The 20,137-nt window shown below is 43.9% G+C and overlaps 1 protein-coding gene and 1 pseudogene across 1 annotated transcript in view; one reads left to right on the forward strand and one right to left on the reverse strand.

Annotated features, from left to right (window-relative positions):
• The window catches only part of LOC147732612 (contactin-associated protein-like 5), a 1,641,055-nt gene that overhangs the window by 984,264 nt on the left and 636,654 nt on the right, over window positions 1-20,137 (forward strand). The window contains exon 10 of the mRNA XM_086957122.1: window positions 2,364-2,535. Coding sequence (XP_086813248.1) covers window positions 2,364-2,535 — 172 coding nt within the window. The remainder of the gene's footprint in view (window positions 1-2,363; window positions 2,536-20,137) is intronic.
• LOC147732617 (large ribosomal subunit protein uL23 pseudogene) lies at window positions 17,469-17,936 on the reverse strand (annotated as a pseudogene).

Below are 20,137 nucleotides of genomic sequence, written 5' to 3' on the forward strand. Positions count from 1 at the left end.
TTTCCTCTTGTTGATGGATCATTAGTTGAACTAGTTGATGGTGAAATGACAAATGATTTCAATGTACATACACAATGAAAATGATCACAAAGTTTGGATGACTTTTAAAGTTTTATCTCAGATTAATTCATGTGAACCACTTACACAGTACAGAACAAACTCCGTTTCTCACAAGAAGGAAGACTCAAATAATCAATGAAAATGCATTCAATTATACTTTGCAATGACTCTGCATGAAAGGGAGAGGATAGAAAGAAAAGCACATAAGCGCATACACAGATATATTTATGATTACGGAAAATGGTGTGAAAACCAACTCCGAGGCCTAGGAATTGGTAAGGGTCCCCTAGGAAAGATATGGCGAACAAAGGCGTCAGGACAGGAATTAGGACAGGAATTAAGACAGGACAGACAACCTCTCTATCACTGACACTTGTGTAGCACCCCTCTCTGACACTCTCTTCCTCCTCGAGATTCTTCCGCGATCTTTTTCAAACTTTATTTGCTTATATTAATTGGTTCAGCAATTCAATTCTTTTTCAACATCTCTGTCTTCCGACTCAGTGTTCTTCGGACAGCATCCCAGCCTCAAGACTAACTAACTAACTAATTCTACCTCAATTCTACCTTTCTGTATGCTAGTACCACCTATTTATGTTTCAAACTTACGAAAATACTAACTCTGATTGGACAGGCCAGGGGAGGTGATCACGATTCTAGGCCCATCATAAGCAATAATGAAAGAGTCAAAAAGACAAATGTTAAAATCAAAAATAAATGGTTTCACTGTATACCACCTATCTCTACTCTACTCCCATTTACGTATTATTACTCTCCCCACATTAGCATTAGTAAAACAGCTGAGTTTAGTTTTCCAGCAAGCAGGTGGCAAGCATGTGAGTTTCAAGCAACCATTTTGTTAGCTACTTCGCATGTGCAGGAAGTTTCCTCCAAGTGAAAGATACGTCATGCCAGGTAGATGCAGTAGAAGCATGTGCACTACAGAATTTCAGTTAGCAGCCATTTTAAAATCACACTCTAGTTACTGGTTAATAACACACATAGGCAAGCTTCTATCTTACTATAAATGTGGAATGCATGTTATTGCCACAAAACAAGTTTAGTACAGGGTTAGAGGTTACACGAGAAGCTTGCCTCCAAGCAATTCTCCTTTTTCACGAGTCTTTGCTCCATCACCACCGTAGACCTTGAGGTGCTTTTTGCAGGTTGGGAGTAGAAGGAGGTGACTGGGAACAAGCTCCTTGTCTCTTGGCAAAGGGAGCTGGGATATGGAGTCCAGAGTTTACTGCAGCAGGTCTTCCTCAACACCCGGCATGTGTGCTGTGATACAGTAGATGTCAATGTGCTTTATGCGAGTTGCTGGCAGTGGGAGGTGACCAGGAACAAGTCCCTATTCTCCTGGCAATGACGGCTGTGATATGGAGTCCCGAGGTTACTGCAGCAGGTCTCCCTCAACACACGGCATCCTGCATCATGGTAGATCATGAGGTGCTTTATGCACAGCGAGGGCAGCAGGAGGCGACCGGGAACAAGCCCCTCCTCTCCTAGCAATAAGGGCTGGATATGGATTCCGGAGGTTACTACAGCCGGTCTCCCTCAACACACTGCGTATGGGTTCACTAAGGGTTTGTCCTCTGGCAAGGCCCTTGTCAACCCACTATGGGCTGTTGCCTGTAGGAACTGTGAAACCTGTTGCAGGAATAAAACTGTAACTGTGCTCTTAGTCCATAGCTTTGCTCAAAGTCATTCTATCAGTGAGACCCTCACTGTAATTAATTAAATAGGTTTTCTTCTTTTCGGTTCATTTGCTGCATTTGCAGCCATCTGTGTCTATGTCATCAATAGACCTCTGTTGTAGTTCAACCATGTCCTCGTGCCTTCATATTTGTTTTTGTTGGATGATAGAATTTGCAATATTTGTGCTTGTACTGCTGAGTAGTTCTGCCATGTATGGGGTGGTACATTCAACTTTGGAATGATTATGATGGCCTTTTCCACGGTTACCAATCAAGTTAAACCCACTTTGCATGCATTTCCTGGATTTGGATGCAATTTTTATTTGAATTTTTACTCTGATGTGGGTGTACATTTGAGAATTGTGTGATACAGTTGTATGTGTTTTATTGCTGTAGACTTGCACTATCTGGTAGCACGTTCATCCTGCATAGAATAAACACTGCCGATTTTGCTTTCTCGTGAACGATTTTTGCTGACTTTAAATATATTATGAAGACAGTAGACCACCTGAAATTAAAGCCATATTTTGAACTCTATTGATTTCTGTAAGAAGAAATATATTATCATAATTTCTATCATTATAATGGTGTTCTTTCGTTCCGCAGGGTGTCCGGATAATTCCACTGACTCTCAATGTTTAAATCCATTCACTGCTTTCCAAGGCTGCATGAGGCTCATCTTTATTGATAACCAGCCCAAGGATCTCATCTTAGTGCAGCAAGGAACCCTGGGGAACTACAGTGATTTACATATCGATCTGTGCAGCATCAGAGATAGGTAATGTGTTTTCATCTTGCACAGCAATAGTTCACTGTTATTGCAATATTGTTTTTCTTTCCATACTCGATTACAAGAATACAAACTTATATTTCAAACTTTCAAGCATAACTGTATGAAAATAAATTGCTAAGTAACTACCATCCAGTGCAAAAAAAAAAAACAATAGCCAGGTAGAAAAGACAAAGGCAACAAAAAAACTTTCATATGTGGGTATCGAGCAGGTGTAAGGTATAGTCAATGGAAACGTATCGCCATTGTGGACCCAACTCAAACGGCTTTTTTCAGGTGCGTACATCACCTACTCATGTAAAAAGCCATATCTCACACATGCATAGTTTAAAACATGAGTCGTAAAAGTGAGAAAAAGTTAGTCACACATAAAATGAAATCATTAAGTTTCTTTTCAACAATTTGTTTGACTTTGCTGGACTTAGGCCTAAGGACCTCATTAGGGGTGACCAGGTGTTTGAGCCAATATTTATTAGACCTGATAACATTTGACTCATAATTTATGGGTCTCCCAATTAGGAGTATGTCCCCGAATTGAGGAATAACATACATATGTTGGTACTAACACACCAAAATCCTCATGTCCCGATAATTATCAGGCATTTTTTACTTAAACATTTTGGCTGGTATGACCTGCTGAAATTTATCTGGGGAAAACTTCTGGAGTGTGGCGTGAGCCACCAAATTCCTAATTGAGAGTCAGGTTACCTACTGTACATAACACAATTAGGTGTGACACTCCTATTGAGCGCCCAATAGGGTATTTAAATGTGGATGGTATGTGAGTTCCAAAGGTCATTATTTTGAACAAAGGGCAAAAAAGAGGAATTTCATATGAGTGGCCAAGAACATCTAATGCAAATGTTGTGAATGCGCACAAATTAAGGGCGTACATACCAGTTTAAAAGGGCACCTCCTACACTTGATGAAAACAAAACTTACGTTTAAATGAAACAAGTGTAAATAGGGTAAATTGTGAAATACATTGCTTCAGTTTCAAACAGATATAAACTACTCATGATGTGTTATGTTAATGTTATGTTATGTTAAAAAATACTTGTAGAGCTCGCGTTCACCAAATGGTATCATGGCGCTGGGGGCGGAGGGGAGATAAGCACAACAAGGAGCTAGATTAGATCACCATATGCTTGACTAAATAGCCGTGTCTTGAGCAATTTTCTAAACTGTGGGTAGGAGGTCACCGATCTTAACTCCACGGAGAGAGAGTTCCAAAACTGCGGGGCAAATCTAGATCCACTGTGCTTCTTGTGTTTGAAAGAGAACCTTGCAAAGAGGTTCAGGTGGGAGGATCGCAGATCTCGAGAAGGGATGTAGCGTTGGATCTTGGTGGAGATGAAGTTTGGGCTATTGCCGCAAAGGTCTTTAAAGATAGTGCATCCCAACTTGAAAGCACACCTCTCGGCCACCGGTAGCCAATGTAGATTCTTCATTAAGGGTTTGACGTGCTGCCACTTGGGTAAAGGAAAAATAAGTCTAGCAGCTTGATTTTGAACCAGCTGCAGGCATCTCAGTAGATACACTGGGATGCCAACATACAGTGAGTTAGCATAGTCCAAATGGGGAAATAACCAAGGCTAAAAATAACCAAGGTCCGAGCTTCCCTGGACAAGAATCTGCCGATCTTTCTTATTTTCCGCAGTTAAAAGGCTTGTTACTGTTTAATGTAGGGGAGGTGATATAGGTAATCAATGCCACTATTATGATCCAGTAATGAACACTTAAGGCCTGATTAAAAAAGGAAAATGTAACATTTTTTGCAAGATTACTACTTTTTGGTATTTACAGCCAATAAATTGAGTTTTATGGCTCTGCATTCTGTAAACCTATGTGTGCAGCCTTAAAAACAAGGTGGGGGAGCCTGACTTTATTTTCTTCCTACAAGAGTTTGACATCCTCCTCCTTCAAGAAACTTGGGTCGAGGACTCCACACCAATTATAGGCTTCAAAGAGTAGCAACAACCATCAACAAAAAAATCTAAAGAAGGCAGAGCAGTAGGAGGCCTCTCAACCTATGTAGCAACTGACCTCCAGCTTTGCCAGGACAGTGTAGACCTTGGGCTTTCATGGGCACAATGCCTCAAAATTTCACCTCACCAAGATCAAGGACCACAAACCGATACCATCAATGTCAACCTACTTCTTTGCAATGTTTATATTCATCCAGCTCGGAAGAACAAACAGGAACAGATTCCCTCACTAATATCAATTTTAAAATCACTCCAGAAGAAATTTCCACAACATAAAATCATATTGTCTGGAGTTTTCAATATGCACCTTCTACAAACAGATTCCCAGGATGCAAACTAACGGTTCCTCAGGCCACCCATAAAACAATTATCTTCGGTAATAACAAAACATTAAAAAATCGATCATATCAGGAAATTATGCATCACAGCTCTTGAAGCAATCAGACTGTGTGCTCTCAACGGTCTCCTCCCACAAGATCAACTGGCTGCGTTCACAAGGAGCTCCAACAAAACAACATCCATCTTACATTACACACTTGTGGACTCAGAGTCCTTCAACAAAATCTGGTCTCTTTCCATAATCCCAAGATTAGAAAACGACCAGTTTCATCAGCAGTTCAAATTTCTTATACATCTATCAAGAGTTCTAGTGCTTACAAACTAAAATGCCTTACCTTGAATGGAAGGATGGCAGCCGTCATATTACATTCACTTCTCAAACAAATACTGCACCACAGTGACGTGGCCCAACTGAGAACTTTTCACAGCGGGACTGGTCACCAACTGGCCAGCAGACACTTCACACATCCTTAAATCAATAACTAAAGGGGCCCCCTAGTTAACCGCAGCTCCCCGGAGAGAAAAAAGAACAACCAACAGGGAAGTTAAGCAGCTGCATAAAAACAACTCAATGCCTAGCCACTCCATCACATAGCAACATAACATAACATAACATAACATAACATAACATAACATAACATAACATGTGTATTTGTGAAGCGCACATTCACCCCAGCAACGGGGCATCTTGGTGCTGGAATAACAGATGTATATTGTTGCCAATAAGAAGGCACTCTGGGTGGCAAAAATATCCTATTCAGGAAAACACATAGGTAAAATTGCTACACACAAGCAAAACCAAAAACAGTAAAGGTTTTTGGCCAGAAATTAACACCCTTGCAAATGGCAGCTATTGCCATCATAATGCTGGCATTCCAAAATCGGATTGTATAGAATATTGTGAGCCAGCCTGCCCTGAGAAATCCACCCATAGTGCCACACCGAATGGTGTAACCACTAAGGGTGCATGCAGGAGGCTAAGTGGCTGGAAGAAGCGCAGTTGGGAATCTTTGAAGAAACTGAGACCTGACAGCGCACCAGGACTGAATGGTCTCCCCAACGCAGTATTTAAATATGACCAGGCCTTTTGGCCATTGCATCTTACCTCCCTATTAAATTTGGCATTTACCAACAGCGCAATCCCACCTTCATGGAGATGCAGCGTCCTTCACCCAATCTTTCAATCAGGATCACTGACAACTCAGGCAAACTACAGACTAATCGCCTTGATTTATGTTGAAGCAAAACTTTACTTCTCCAACCTTCTGATAGACCTGGTGGCATGGGCATCAGTTGAAAAAATTATCCCAGATACATAAACAGGGTTCCGGGCAGGCATGAGCACAACTACTAACATCCTGGCTCTTACTCTCATGATTGAAAAAGCCATCCATAAGGCCAGATGGGTAGTGCTTCCATACCTTCTTGAAGCTATCATCAATTTATACTCCGACAACTGGGTAAAATTTAAAATAGGCAAGGGCGATAGAATGACTAGAAAGATCCCCACATCCATGGGCCTCAAACAAGGATGTGTTCTTTCCCCTTGCCTTTTTAGTATTTATACAGCAAACCTGGACACTCAGCTATTTGAAGTCTCAAGCGAGCCACCAAAACTCACACAAAGACCAGTGCGCTGCTCACAATACACAGAGGACATTGTTTTATGCAGCCAGACTTCCATCGGCTTGAAGCGACAAATAACCACCCTATATAGCATAACTGAATCTTTAGACCTGAAGCTAGACTAAAGTAAAACTAAAGTCACCTGCTTCTTGCCAAAATACAGACAGCAAAATTTCAAATTCAAATGGAAGTCGTTAGCAACAAGATCAAACAGGTGAACACTTACCACTTCTTAGGGGTGGTACTGGACTCCAGATTACATTTCAAGGAGCATCTAGCCCAGCAAAGAAACTTTTTTTCGCCATTAACCTAATAAACAAAAAAATGGGGAGTTTGTCTCAGTCATACTTACTGCTAATTATAAGTGCCACATTTTTACCATCATTGACCTATGGCACAAAACTCCAGAAGGGCAAAGAAGCAGCAATTCTCAATACTTCACAGTCCATCCTGTTCAAAAGCATCTACTGTATAACACAACACACCTGCCAAGCCCAAGTGCACTTGGAATTTGGGCACCAGCATCAGTTCCCGGAGAGAATGGCTTCCCTACTGAAACTATGCTGGAAGTTGAGAGCTGCCATACCTGAATCTTTGGCCGCCTTGTGTTGGTCTGAAACGGAAAGCCAGCACAAGATCAAAAACAGCTGGCCAACTGTGCTCCGCTAAGCTTTGCCATCGCTCAAATTACATGAGGCTTAAGAGCTAAACATTAGCTACACAGCAATAAAAAAAGTCACCAACAAAGCTACCAAACAAAAATCGTGGTTGAAGGATAAAGCAGACTGTCAGGCAAAAAAAACAGCTGGTCAGTCTTACAATCTTACAGCAGACGGCGGCCCCAACCATACCGTATGTGCTATATTTCCCACACTATTTAGCATTTTTTACCTAAAAATACGAATGGGAGCCTTTCCCTCAAAAGATCAGGTGCCGCCCTGGGAACAAAGATGGCCGAACCTTCTTTCCTGTTTTTGTGGTCAATTTGATGAAAGTTTACTACACTTTTTGTGGATTTGAACGGCTGTGAACTTTCTGAGGCGAAAACTACTTTTCTCCACCTTTTGGGCATTGAATATATGATCATGCCGTTCTGCAGTGCTGATATTACTAAACAGCCAATCAATTAAGCTCTCCTGCAGGGCTGCTAAGTTCCTTCTACAAGTGAACAATTTACTAACATCAGTTCGGGCACACCAGAAAAAAACAGCAGGCATGGGGCAGGGAACCTTGAATCAAAGATCTTGCCAACCACTAGTTGAACTGTGCACTCACTTTTTATTACTGTTGAACAAAAAATCCCTGTTGTCAAATCTCATGGAGGTACCCATGCACAGAGCACTTGATGGACCACTGTTATTTTACAAAGTACTATAAATTAACTATGAACCACTTTTAACCTATAGTGCTTTCTTAACAAGACATTGGGCCATATGTAGGTAGCTTAATACTGGTCGCTAATGGCCAAAAATCTGTAAATTTCCCGTTACCGACCGGTATTTAGATTTTTCTAATGTAGGTGGCTGGATTTAAGGATTCAGTAATTTACCGATTCGGTAATTTAAGGAATCAGTAAATTACGGAATCCTTAAAATACCAAATCGGTAAATTACGGAATCCTTTATTCCTATGTAGAGAGCACTCAAGTGAGTGCATTCTTGATTTAAGGATTTGGTATTTACCACCAACTACAAGTTGGTGGAAAATATTGAATACCTTTTTAAAAATCAATTTTGTGCTTTTTTAAAGCAGACATACATACATGCTTTTAGGACATGTATGTACGCCACATGTGCACACATGCACGATTCAGGGGTGCAACAGGGTGTCAATGTGACACTCTGCCACCCCTGAATATGCTCTCCCTATTATCGATTCGATATTTACTGAATCGGTAATAGTGAATGGCTTCCCATTCATTCCTAATTAATAGAAAAAAATTCCTTATTACCGATTCTCAAATACCGAATCGGTAAAATTTGGTATTTACGAATCAGTAAATAGAAATTACCTACATATGGCCCTATGTATTCAAATTGCAATGATTTTAACTAATCTGCAAATAATTATTTACTTACGTGCGCGGAGTAAACATAAGAATAGGGAGTGCGGAGTTGTAAGTAAGTAAGTAGCTTTATTCGATAAAAACATATCATAAAAGCATTTACACATCTTTAAAAAACATTTTTAACAACAATCATCAACATAAACATTTCATATCCAGAACAGCATATTGGGTGGGTGGGCTCGTTCACTGGATTAACAGTTGTCTTGCAGTTCTTAGACGCCAAGCCCAACCCAAAAATTTTGCCATGCAAGTGGAAAAGAAGGGTCTAGCATCTGTACGTAAAATACGCAGGGCTTCCAAGTGAGAGCGAGTTCCCAGACTTCTGCAAAGGGGCTTCAACCACCTACGTCTCGGGGCTACATAGACACTACATTCGAACAACATGTGGGACACAGACTCTACCCTTAGATCACAAAAGGGGCAATAGGGTACAGTTTGAGCGGGCGGTTTCCAAGTGGACATGAACTCACATAATGGAAGCACCCCCAACCTGAACTTGATGTACAGTGCTCTGTCCCTTGAGCTCTGAATGGTGTCTAGATAAGGTTCCCTTAACGGTAACTCCTTGGCTGACAGAAACAGAACTACAGATTTACAATGGTTTGTGCTTCGGGCCCTCTCACTGTCTACCCATGCCCAATAGACCTTCTTTAGCTGTTGTTTCGTGGGTGCAGATTTGTTGGACCAAGCCTCTCCTAGGCCTAATTTGTAGAGCAGCTTTTTAACCTCCCTAAGCCAGATGATCTTATGAGAACCCGGTAATGACAAAATGTCGTTCAAGGCATCTGCGTAACTACTTAATTCCTGCACATTCCAGATTCTGGACCATAGCAGGAGTGGGCGTAGTTTCGCTTGGTCGCAGATTGCCCGGGTACCTGCATCTATCAGCAATGGGATTGTTGGCGTGCTGTGGGGCAAACCCATTAGGTCTTTATGGAAGTTGTTCTCAAGGTGGGCCAGAGTGTCAACTCTTTGAGTGCCCCACAGCTCAGCACCGTAAAGCGCCGCGCTTACAACCCTTGCCCTATAGATATCTAGGGGAGCCCCAATAGGTTTTGATGATGATGCTCGCTGCTCCTTGAGCAGCGCACCTGCCACCCTTTTGTGGGTAAGGAAGACTTTTTGGTGGTGTGCCTTCCAGCTCATAGTATCACTGATGCGTATACCCAGGTAGTTAAATTCTTTCACGCGATCAAGTGGGACAGAATCTAGGACCGGGGGATAAACAGATTTTTTTGGCGGGTTAAGGACTAAAAACTTAGTTTTGCCTATATTTATGGCCAAACTCCTTTCATTACAGAAGGTTTGAAAGCTGGAAAGCAACGATTGGATGCCCATCGGTGATTTTGAAATTAGGAGGGTATCGTCCGCGAACAGGAGCGTTGGGATCTTCCTTCCAGCCAGGGTGGGTGCATCAGATGGTTGTTGTAGAAGATGCTCCACCACTCCGTTAATATAAAGAGAGAACAGAGTGGGGGCAAGCACACACCCCTGGCGGACTCCTCTGTCCACGGGGATACGAGATGTTTTCTCTCCCTGTGCACCCCATCTAATTTGGGCAAAATTCCTATCGTGTAGTTTTACAAGCAGCGACAGCAAGTAGGGGGGGAGGCCTAACCCATCGAGGACGTTCCATAGAAGCGCGCGTGGTACCAGGTCGAAGGCAGTCCGTAGGTCAATGAAGACTAAATACAGACTGCCCCCTCCCAGCACCACCACTTTCCAATAAATCATTAGAAGGCGGAACGTCTGCTCGATTGTGCCTGTTCCTGTTCTGAAGCCCGCTTGGAGATCTGACAGGATGTGATTTTCGTCTGCCCACTCGATGATCCTGCCCAATACCACCTTCCCTGCTACCTTTTGAGAAGAGTCTAATAAACTAATTGGACGGTAGTTCGCTGGGTCGTCCCTAGAGCCTTTTTTAAAAATAGGTACGACCTCAGCGCCCCTCCATGAGTCAGGAAAGACTCCACCCAACATCACTTCATTCAAAAGCGAGGCAATTAATCTACTCCAAGGAGATGGGTAATTCTTAATTAGGTCTCCTGGGATTCCGTCAGGACCCGCTGCTTTGTTCGAGACAATACATTGGATTGCTCTTTCTACTTCTAAGTTGGTAAATAGGCCATCATAGCACCGGAGGTTAGTTGTAAAACCCATGGGTGGGCAAGCTACCTGAGCTGGGCCTGAGGGAGCAGTGTACAGTTGCGAAAAGTGGTCGAACCATGCACCCCCTGTAATGTTACAAGTTAGCTGCTGGTCAATGGGCTTTTCCCTGGATCTTAATAGGCCCCAAAACCTCTTGGCATCCTTCCTAGTACTGGCCTCTACTAGATCTCCCCAAAAGTTAAAATCAGAAATCTGTTTAGCTTCAATTATGATTTTTTTGTAAAATTTTCTAGCAGCCCTGATAGCAACTGCATCTTTGGACTTTAATGTCACAACAAGTTCCTTCTTAGCCTCACGACATTTTGGAGTATACCACTTGTCTGACTGTTTAGGCAATGATTTCGAGAGACCCCTTCGAGTGGTTTGGGGAACAATAAATAAATCACTCAGCGCCAGTACAGTCTCAGTGAATAGAGGTAGGATCTTGTTGTCGGTTTGGCTTAAAGTGATCATCCGGGGCTCCACCTCTTCCAAAATTGTCCCGGCTTGGGCCATCCTTGTATCATCGGCTAAGACTTTTGCCCACTTTAAGCGCCTGCTACAGTTTGTGGGGACTAATTCATGGGAGGATTTCCACTTATGACAGGTTAGGCCTTGCCTTCCAGCCTGCCAAGGAGATGAAATAGATAGCAATAAGGGGTTGTGGTCGCTATCACCCGACACTATAACCTCCATATCTAGGTGGTGTTGCCAGAGGTTGTAATTGAGCATGATATAATCAATCCTAGACGTGTGGTCTTGTCTGTTATAAGTGTGAGCACCCATATGGTCAGATTTGGATCGGCCATTTGTCGGTCGCAAATTATGCTCCATGCACAGGGCATTGATCTCTATTGCGTTTTGCGACCATTTGGGAATCGGGTCAAGATTCAAAATAGGAATACCTCTCCTGGTGTCCTCCTCAAAAGTGTCCAAGATATCTTCGCTGGCCAAGGGCTCAAAACAGCAGTTGAAATCCCCTGCAAGCATTATATAGGAATCTGCATCGCAGGCAGCCAGGTTGCAGTTTAGACCTGTGGATGGTAGATGAGATGCACCGCCTTTGGCGCCCCTCAGGTAGATATTAAAGACTTCCATACTTCTTCCCCTTTTGTGTGTTATCGTTAGCCACTGGAGATCCGAAGATTGGGTGTTTCTTTCTTTTACCCTGAAGCCTAGAGCAATACTAATCCATATAATAAGGCCGCCTGACGGGCGACCTTTGGATCCTTGTTCCTGGACTGCGGGGATAAAAAAGGTGGAGAATCCCACTCGGTGTCTTGGCTCCAAACACCAGGTTTCCTGAAAGAGGCAGATGTGAAAGGGTTCCAGGAAGTCGTTCCATTCGGGGATGTCAAAGTTACGACCACGACCAGCCACATTCCAAGATAGAATTTTTAAGACAGAGTCAGCTGGTGGAGAGGCCTTGGTGGGGTCAATAGGCATGGGCATAAGAGAAACAGTCGCACCCACAGGTTTTGAAGACCTCACAAGTGGCTCGATTTGCTGGAGATTGGAGGTCACATAGGGGGCAAGGCAGGTAGGATCCGACTGTTCAAGAGAAGTAGGTGCAGGGGGGGTCACGCAGAGCGGGTTTGGACAATCTTCCCTGTTACAATTTGCTATTATGTCCAATGACGTTATCACCCCATCAACCCTTGCGTTGTTGGATCGTCCTACTCGGCTTGTTACAGATTCAGGGGCAGGACAATCAGTGGAATGATGTCTTTGCGAAGTTAAGAATACCCTTCGGGGTTGCTTGGCTGCTTGCACAGGGAGTCAATCCACCTCCTCTAAACCACCAAATCTATTATAGGTAGAGAGGCCATTCCAATGTAGCAGGGTTTCCATCTGGCCCCGGGACCTATTCGGCCGTTGGTGGTGCTGGACTAATGTCCAATTGTCCCCCTGACTACAGCTAGGTCGGGGAGGATAGAAAAAGGATAGTAGCTTGGGTTTGACTAAGGAGTCATCATTACTGGGCCAACTACAAATGTGGTGCGCCGTGTGTGGATCTTCGAAGGTCACTACTATGCAGTCCCCCGGACTGGATTTCAGCGTTGGCCCTACCCAGGGAGTTCTGCAAACCATCAATACCCTACTTCTTCTGCCATTGGGGATTGGTCTGTTGACATTTAACCAGTGCATTATTTTATTTTTAAGCGACCAGTGATTTTCAGATTGGCCATTACCTAACGTTGGAACACCCGTCAAGACAACGACATAGTCGTTTGCCTCGGGGGGAGGTCAATATAGCCACCTCTAAAGTTGTCTTTAACTGGAGGGACCTGGGTTTCGCTAGGAACCGGTCTAATTGGTGTTTCGTGTTTGGGATGTTGCAAGTTACGTGTGGAGCCTCGTGGAGAAGCCTTTGGTTTAACGCGAGCTTGCTCCACCGTGACTGTCCTTGGTTTAGGAACAGGTTTTATTGTAGGTGGTACTGAAGAGGAAGCTAGATTGGTTTGGGGTGCGGTAGGTTGTGGCATTGGGTCAGCTGCAATAATGCCCTGGTTTTCCAGACTTTTCAACCCAAGAGTGGCCAGCGCAATAATGCTCTTCTCCATTTCTAACAAGTTATTTTCTATCCTTGATAGTCTTAGGTCCAGAGGTGACAAAAGTTTTTTAAGTGTCTCCCAAACCACCTCTATAAATTCTTTATTGTTATTGGTTAGCCCGTCTACTTCAGGGTCCTCGCCTGTTGTGGTATTAAGGAGGGGAATGGATAGATTTTTTCCCTGTCCCTCACTACATGACTGGGTATTAGGGGTGAACTCAGCTCCAGCATTAGATGCTGTGATGTTATTCGTGGGCAGATCTTTTGGAACAGCAATTTTCGCTTTCTTACGGAAATAAGCTGAGCGAGAATTGCGTTTCCTCTTTGGTTGTTTGCCACTGGAGATATTATGAGACAGATTCGGGAGAGATACAATGGGAGCAGGGATGTGCACACTAAGAGGTGTCGATGAAGTATCCTCATCCTTACTTCCTGAGGCAGATACGGGAATAGCCGGGGTTGGTGAATGGTGAACATCTACCTGAGCGACTATGCAATGTGGGCGGGCTGGGCGCTCAGGGGTAACAGAGGTGGCTATGTGGCCTAGGGAGGATTTCTTGGAAAGTGCAATTACTTGGGACACTCTTCTTGCGGCATCTAGTTCTAGCGAGACCCGGGTTTGAAGCTTAGATATTTCTTCGTCTATGGCTATGTTAGTGCGGGTTATAAAGTCATCCATGGGGCCACTGATTAGTGACCCACGTTTAGAAGACTTGCTACGGGTTACCCTTGGATCCATAGCACTGGGGCACTGTGACGAAGATAGATCTATTTCCCCTCAGTTAATGATTTAGCTACCAAAAATATTGAGCCAAGAGGGGTGGGCCAGTCCAGTCCTCTCAGTCCTCGAACGGCCTCAAACGGTCCCGCCCTTGTCCCGGGCTTCTCCCGGCGCTCCCGCGCAGCGGGAATACTAGTAGCTTAATAAGGAGTATTAACACAATAGGTGGAAGGGGTAGGAGGGGTCGGGGAGAGCGGCCCAGGTGTAGGTGTTCAGGGCTGGCGGGCGCTCCTGGGAAATGCAGTCCCAGAGGAGCTCACGCACTCGCTCGCAGCCCCGAGAAAGTACTTCCCTCAGTATCCCCTTCGAGGTGCAGCAGGCAAACACTCCTCACGCAGCGGGACCCGCGGAGCGGGTTCCGCAAGAAGTAGGCTGGTGGCAGGCAAATCCAGACGGGTAAAAGCAACAACAGCAGGGCGTCCCACTCGCCGACTCAGCGAGAGCAGTTAATAAGGACTCGGTGGAAGGGTAGGAGGGGTCGGGGAGAGCGGCCCAGGTGTAAGTGTTCAGGGCTGGCGGGCGCTCCTGGGAAATGCAGTCCCAGAGGAGCTCACGCACTCGCTCGCAGCCCCGAGAAAGTACTTCCCTCAGTATCCCCTTCGAGGTGCAGCAGGCAAACACTCCTCACGCAGCGGGACCCGCGGAGCGGGTTCCGCAAGAAGTAGACTGGTGGCAGGCAAATCCAGACGGGTAAAAGCAAGAACAGCAGGGCGTCCCACTCGCCGACTCAGCGAGAGCAGTTAATAAGGACTCGGTGGAAGGGTAGGAGGGGTCGGGGAGAGCGGCCCAGGTGTAAGTGTTCAGGGCTGGCGGGCGCTCCTGGGAAATGCAGTCCCAGAGGAGCTCACGCACTCGCTCGCAGCCCCGAGAAAGTACTTCCCTCAGTATCCCCTTCGAGGTGCAGCAGGCAAACACTCCTCACGCAGCGGGACCCGCGGAGCGGGTTCCGCAAGAAGTAGGCTGGTGGCAGGCAAATCCAGACGGGTAAAAGCAACAACAGCAGGGCGTCCCACTCGCCGACTCAGCGAGAGCAGTTAATAAGGACTCGGTGGAAGGGTAGGAGGGGTCGGGGAGAGCGGCCCAGGTGTAGGTGTTCAGGGCTGGCGGGCGCTCCTGGGAAATGCAGTCCCAGAGGAGCTCACGCACTCGCTCGCAGCCCCGAGAAAGTACTTCCCTCAGTATCCCCTTCGAGGTGCAGCAGGCAAACACTCCTCACGCAGCGGGACCCGCGGAGCGGGTTCCGCAAGAAGTAGGCTGGTGGCAGGCAAATCCAGACGGGTAAAAGCAACAACAGCAGGGCGTCCCACTCGCCGACTCAGCGAGAGCAGTTAATAAGGACTCGGTGGAAGGGTAGGAGGGGTCGGGGAGAGCCGCCCAGGTGTAAGTGTTCAGGGCTGGCGGGTGCTCTTGGGAAATGCAGTCCCAGAGGAGCTCACTCACTCGCTCGCAGCCCCGAGAAAGTACTTCCCTCAGTATCCCCTTCGAGGTGCAGCAGGCAAACACTCCTCACGCAGCGGGACTCGCGGAGCGGGTTCCGCAAGAAGTAGGCTGGTGGCAGGCAAATCCAGATGGGTAAAAGCAACAACAGCAGGGCGTCCCACTCGCCGACTCAGCGAGAGCAGTTAATAAGGACTCGGTGGAAGGGTAGGAGGGGTCGGGGAGAGCGGCCCAGGTGTAGGTGTTCAGGGCTGGCGGGCGCTCCTGGGAAATGCAGTCCCAGAGGAGCTCACGCACTCGCTCGCAGCCCTGAGAAAGTACTTCCCTCAGTATCCCCTTTGAGGTGCAGCAGGCAAACACTCCTCACGTAGCGGGACCCGCGGAGCGGGTTCCGCAAGAAGTAGGCTGGTGGCAGGCAAATCCAGACGGGTAAAAGCAACAACAGCAGTGCGGAGTTGTAAAATTCTGCACGTAGTTTATGAATATCGAAAGGTAATAAACTTACATGGAAGTATAAGTTTAGCTTTGTAAATCATGCCCTACATGTTCTGCTTTTACAATGGAGGTTAGCAACAGCCATCTGAGCACAGAACAGCTTTTTGTCAAGCCACTCTCCACAATATTGAAATAAATCTACTTGTTCTAACAAAGTGTGATAAACAGAAAATGATTATCTAAGTGGGGTCCCTGATTTCTGAAATATACATTTTGTTTTCAAGTAAATAAGGGTTAACTGCTTTAATATACAATAATCTTTTAAACCCTTTAAAAGTCGGTCCACAGACAAATTGGTCAATAACGTAAAATCACAGTATGTTGACTAACCCTATTCAGGAGGCTATAGGGCAAGCAGGAGTACTGGACATCTAACGTGCAGGTTTAGGTCTTTTTCCTCTTGTGTCCTGGTGTGTGTTTTTTCCTATGGCACTCCAAACTGTGCCTAGTACAAGCCAAGTATTGTGCAGCACATGTAAAATGTGAGAAACATTTTAAATGTAAACTAAGCATAGTATTTTGTACTGCAAAGATACCTTTCTTGTACAAAGCCTATGCTAGACTCACACCAACACTTTTGTACAATGGTGATAGGTGTTTATTTGTGTGTTATACTGGGATGCAAGAAATTATGCCAGCACTTTGAAAGAGAGCAGAAGAACCATATTTTAGTAGATTTGGTGCTGCCTTGCTCTCTCCCTGTCACACAACACAAAGCATTTAATGCAAAAAAAGTATATTTGTACTAAAGTATTTAATCAAAACCAGAATGCAAGGGGTTACGTTTGTCCAGGAAGGTAAAATCCAAATGATGAGGCCGTGTGGCTGTTAGTAGTGTTGCTCTCATCTGAAATGTAATTGCATCATGGAAACTGTGGGCCAATAAACATTTTCCCATGTACATTCTGCTCCAATGTATTAATAGCCTTGAATTTCATCTTCACATTATAGTAATAATTGTGTGAATGTGTATTTATAAAACTAGTTGCAGAACAGCTCTTGGATGTTCTTGAAGATTCCAAGATTCTTCATCCCTATGAACCCGGCTTCAGGCCCAGGCATTCCACAGAGTCTTCTCTTTTAGAAGTATCAGACCTATAAAAAGAAACAATGGATAAGGGATTGATTGATTAGATACATCTTTTAAATGTGTCTGCTGTGTTTGTCACAGTGTCCCATTCAGTACTCCTTCACCGTATTAAGGAGATTGGCATCTGTGGTCAGGCTTGGCCCTGGTTTCAATCCTTTCTTGCCAACAGGAGGCAGGTGGTATCTCTGCACCAGTTCTCCTTAAAGGACAACAAATTAGCTTATAGGGTGCCCCAGGGCTCATCATTTACCTCAACATTATGCAATATTTATATATCCCCCCCTAATTTCACTAAGGGCCTCTTTCTGTATTTCTGCTACTTCTTACAGAGAGAATACCCAATAAAAAAAAAATATATTTTTATTACGAACAGTAGCAGCATTTACGGAGCAGGCTTAGATGATGCCAATTTTATTTGCTACATCCAGTGCATCGTAGTCTAGAGTTAGACACACATATGCCGCCTTCTAGCCTTCGGGCCTGACCCGTGTGTTGACCATGGTAGTGTCAATATCCTAAAGCTTCTTTACAGCCTGTTTGATCTTGTGCTTGTTAGCCTTGACATCAACAACGAAGACCGGCGTTTTGTTATCTTTAATCTTCTTCATGGCAGACTCCATGGTAAGCGGGAGCTTAATGATTGCATAATGGTCAAGTTTGTTCTTACGAGAAGCACTCTTCCTGGGATACATTGTTTGCCTTCTTAACCGCAACATCCTTGGCCCCTTGAAAGTGGGGGCTGTCCTAATTTTCTTCTTCTTGTGACTGTGCACTCCTTTAAGAACAGCCTTTTTAGCTTTCAAAGCCTTGGATTTTGCTTTGCTTGTAACAGGGACGGGTTCCTTCTTGGCCTTCAGTGCCATGTTGGGGGTGAAAGAGATGCCAAACTGATCTTGTCACTCAACACAAATTGTTTTGGTTCCAAACCTATTTTGGATGGAGAGTAATTCCCTATTGTGCAACACAGACAAGAAAGAGATACTTCTGTGTGGTCAGAACAATTTGTTTCCCCTTCAACTGTTATTATTCTTTTCCCTTCTGTTCTCAAGTTGTATCTGTATCCGGTACTAGTTTTTCTGTAATGAAGTAATTTTCATTTTCTCGATAGCAAGGAAAGCAGTGGCTCAGGCTTTCATCACTTCAAGGCTTGAGTATTGCAACAGGCTCTACCTCAGGATTAAGAAACAGATGTTAAATAAGTTTCAAATGGTCCAGAATGCTGCAGTTAGACTTGTTCCTAAACTACTATGGAACTGTTGGGTCTCTCTGTGGCTAAGACTCAACAAATTAAACTGGCTTCATGCTCACAAGCTAATTCTTTTTAAAGCTCTGACTTTGGTCCCAAGTACCTATCTCACCGATTCACATATCACAGGACCCAAAAGACCTTGAGATCCTCTAATTCAAATTTGTTGGCTACCCCTTCTTACAGGCTTAAAACAAGAGATGTTAAATCCTTCATCGGATTAGGGTCTAAAACCTGTAATCAGCTTCCTAGATCATTGAGAGTAATTGAGAATGAATTAGCGTTTAAGAAATGTTTGAAAACCTGGCTCTTTACCTCACCTGATGACGTACTTAAACGGCTGAATGAATGACTTTGTTGTTGGTTTTGTTTTTGGCTTTTATTCAAACGTTCCTCATTCTGATAGGCTTAGTAACTGATCTGATATTTGAATTAGCGCTAGAATGCTCGATTCTGAGTGACAGTTTGCTTTATAAATATCTCATTCCATTAGTACAGTTGCTTCAAATAAAAATATTGTACCACATCTACATTTATTTCCATGTTACATATATATTTTATGTATATTTCTATAATATTTCAATCATTTATAGCTTTTTGCATGATGCCAAATGTTCCTCTGTAGCCTTTTCAGGCTTTCATGTTACAAATGATTACAGGAGAGACAGTAGAGCTCAATGAACAGTTAAGTGAAAAGGCACTAACCAGCATTCTACATTCACTGCCTTCTTGTTCCAAGTATTTAGGTATTTAGCAGAATATCAGTCTGATGATCGGCCCTGTCACGCGATATATTCTGGGACATTTTCTGCAAGGGCATACATATAACTCAGATTTTCTCAGAGTCAATATATGAACTTTAGACAGAAAAATCAGAAATAGAGAGAGACAAATATCAGCTCACCATTTTAGACTTGTGGATGATGAGTACCATGTGCATTTCTTTTTTCAGGCCACAAAGATCCACTGGAATGTTCTATTGTCCCATTTACAAATATTGACATAATGATTTAATCCCCTAGTTTTGTCAAAAAAACAATTCCAGTCACTAAACGTTTTTGAAAGTCCTTTATAGAGTGTGGGACCAGGTCTGGGAGAACAGTAAATAGAAATACTATAAGATTAATGCAGTTGATTTTGTGCAGTAATGGATGAATTTTCCAAAGTATTGGCTAATTTGAGATTGATACTCATAACAGTGTTCAAGTGGAGCGCAAAGCAAAGATCTGTGTCAAATATGATTATTTTCTGGTTCATGATCTTATGGACCTACATTTTCAGGCCAGTTAAATAAAGTGTGTTGTGATCTGGCCTTCCCACTAGTGGGATATAGTTTTGCTCAGTGGTATGTGTGGTCGAGGCGATATGTGATATTTGTATGGGTTCTTGATTCAAGTTTCAAGCAGACATGAATTTGTATATCATCTCCAAATGTTTGATTGAGACTCATATGAGATATACAGCTATGACAAAAGGAGTATGTTGATCATAAACTACATGGAAGACAGGGAAGATCAATGTGGAATATTACATGTGACTATTCAGTTTGCCAATCTTTTTTCTGAGCTAATATTACTTGGATACATTTGATGAGTAGAGAACATATCTGGTTAATAGATATGACAAACTCCACTGCCAATCTGTTTAATTTTTCAATCACAATCCTGCTGTAAACACTGTTATAGATATAAGACACAAGATCTCGCAGCACACAGAAATTAAATGCAATTGCCAATTGTGAATCCAAAATTCCACTCCAAAGTAACGGTGTTTACAACAGAAATCTTTTTATTCCACAAAATCCACTCCTTGCGCCAA

This window comes from Lissotriton vulgaris, chromosome 2_1, assembly GCF_964263255.1.
Source record: "Lissotriton vulgaris chromosome 2_1, aLisVul1.2, whole genome shotgun sequence".
Classification (NCBI taxonomy): domain Eukaryota; kingdom Metazoa; phylum Chordata; class Amphibia; order Caudata; family Salamandridae; genus Lissotriton; species Lissotriton vulgaris.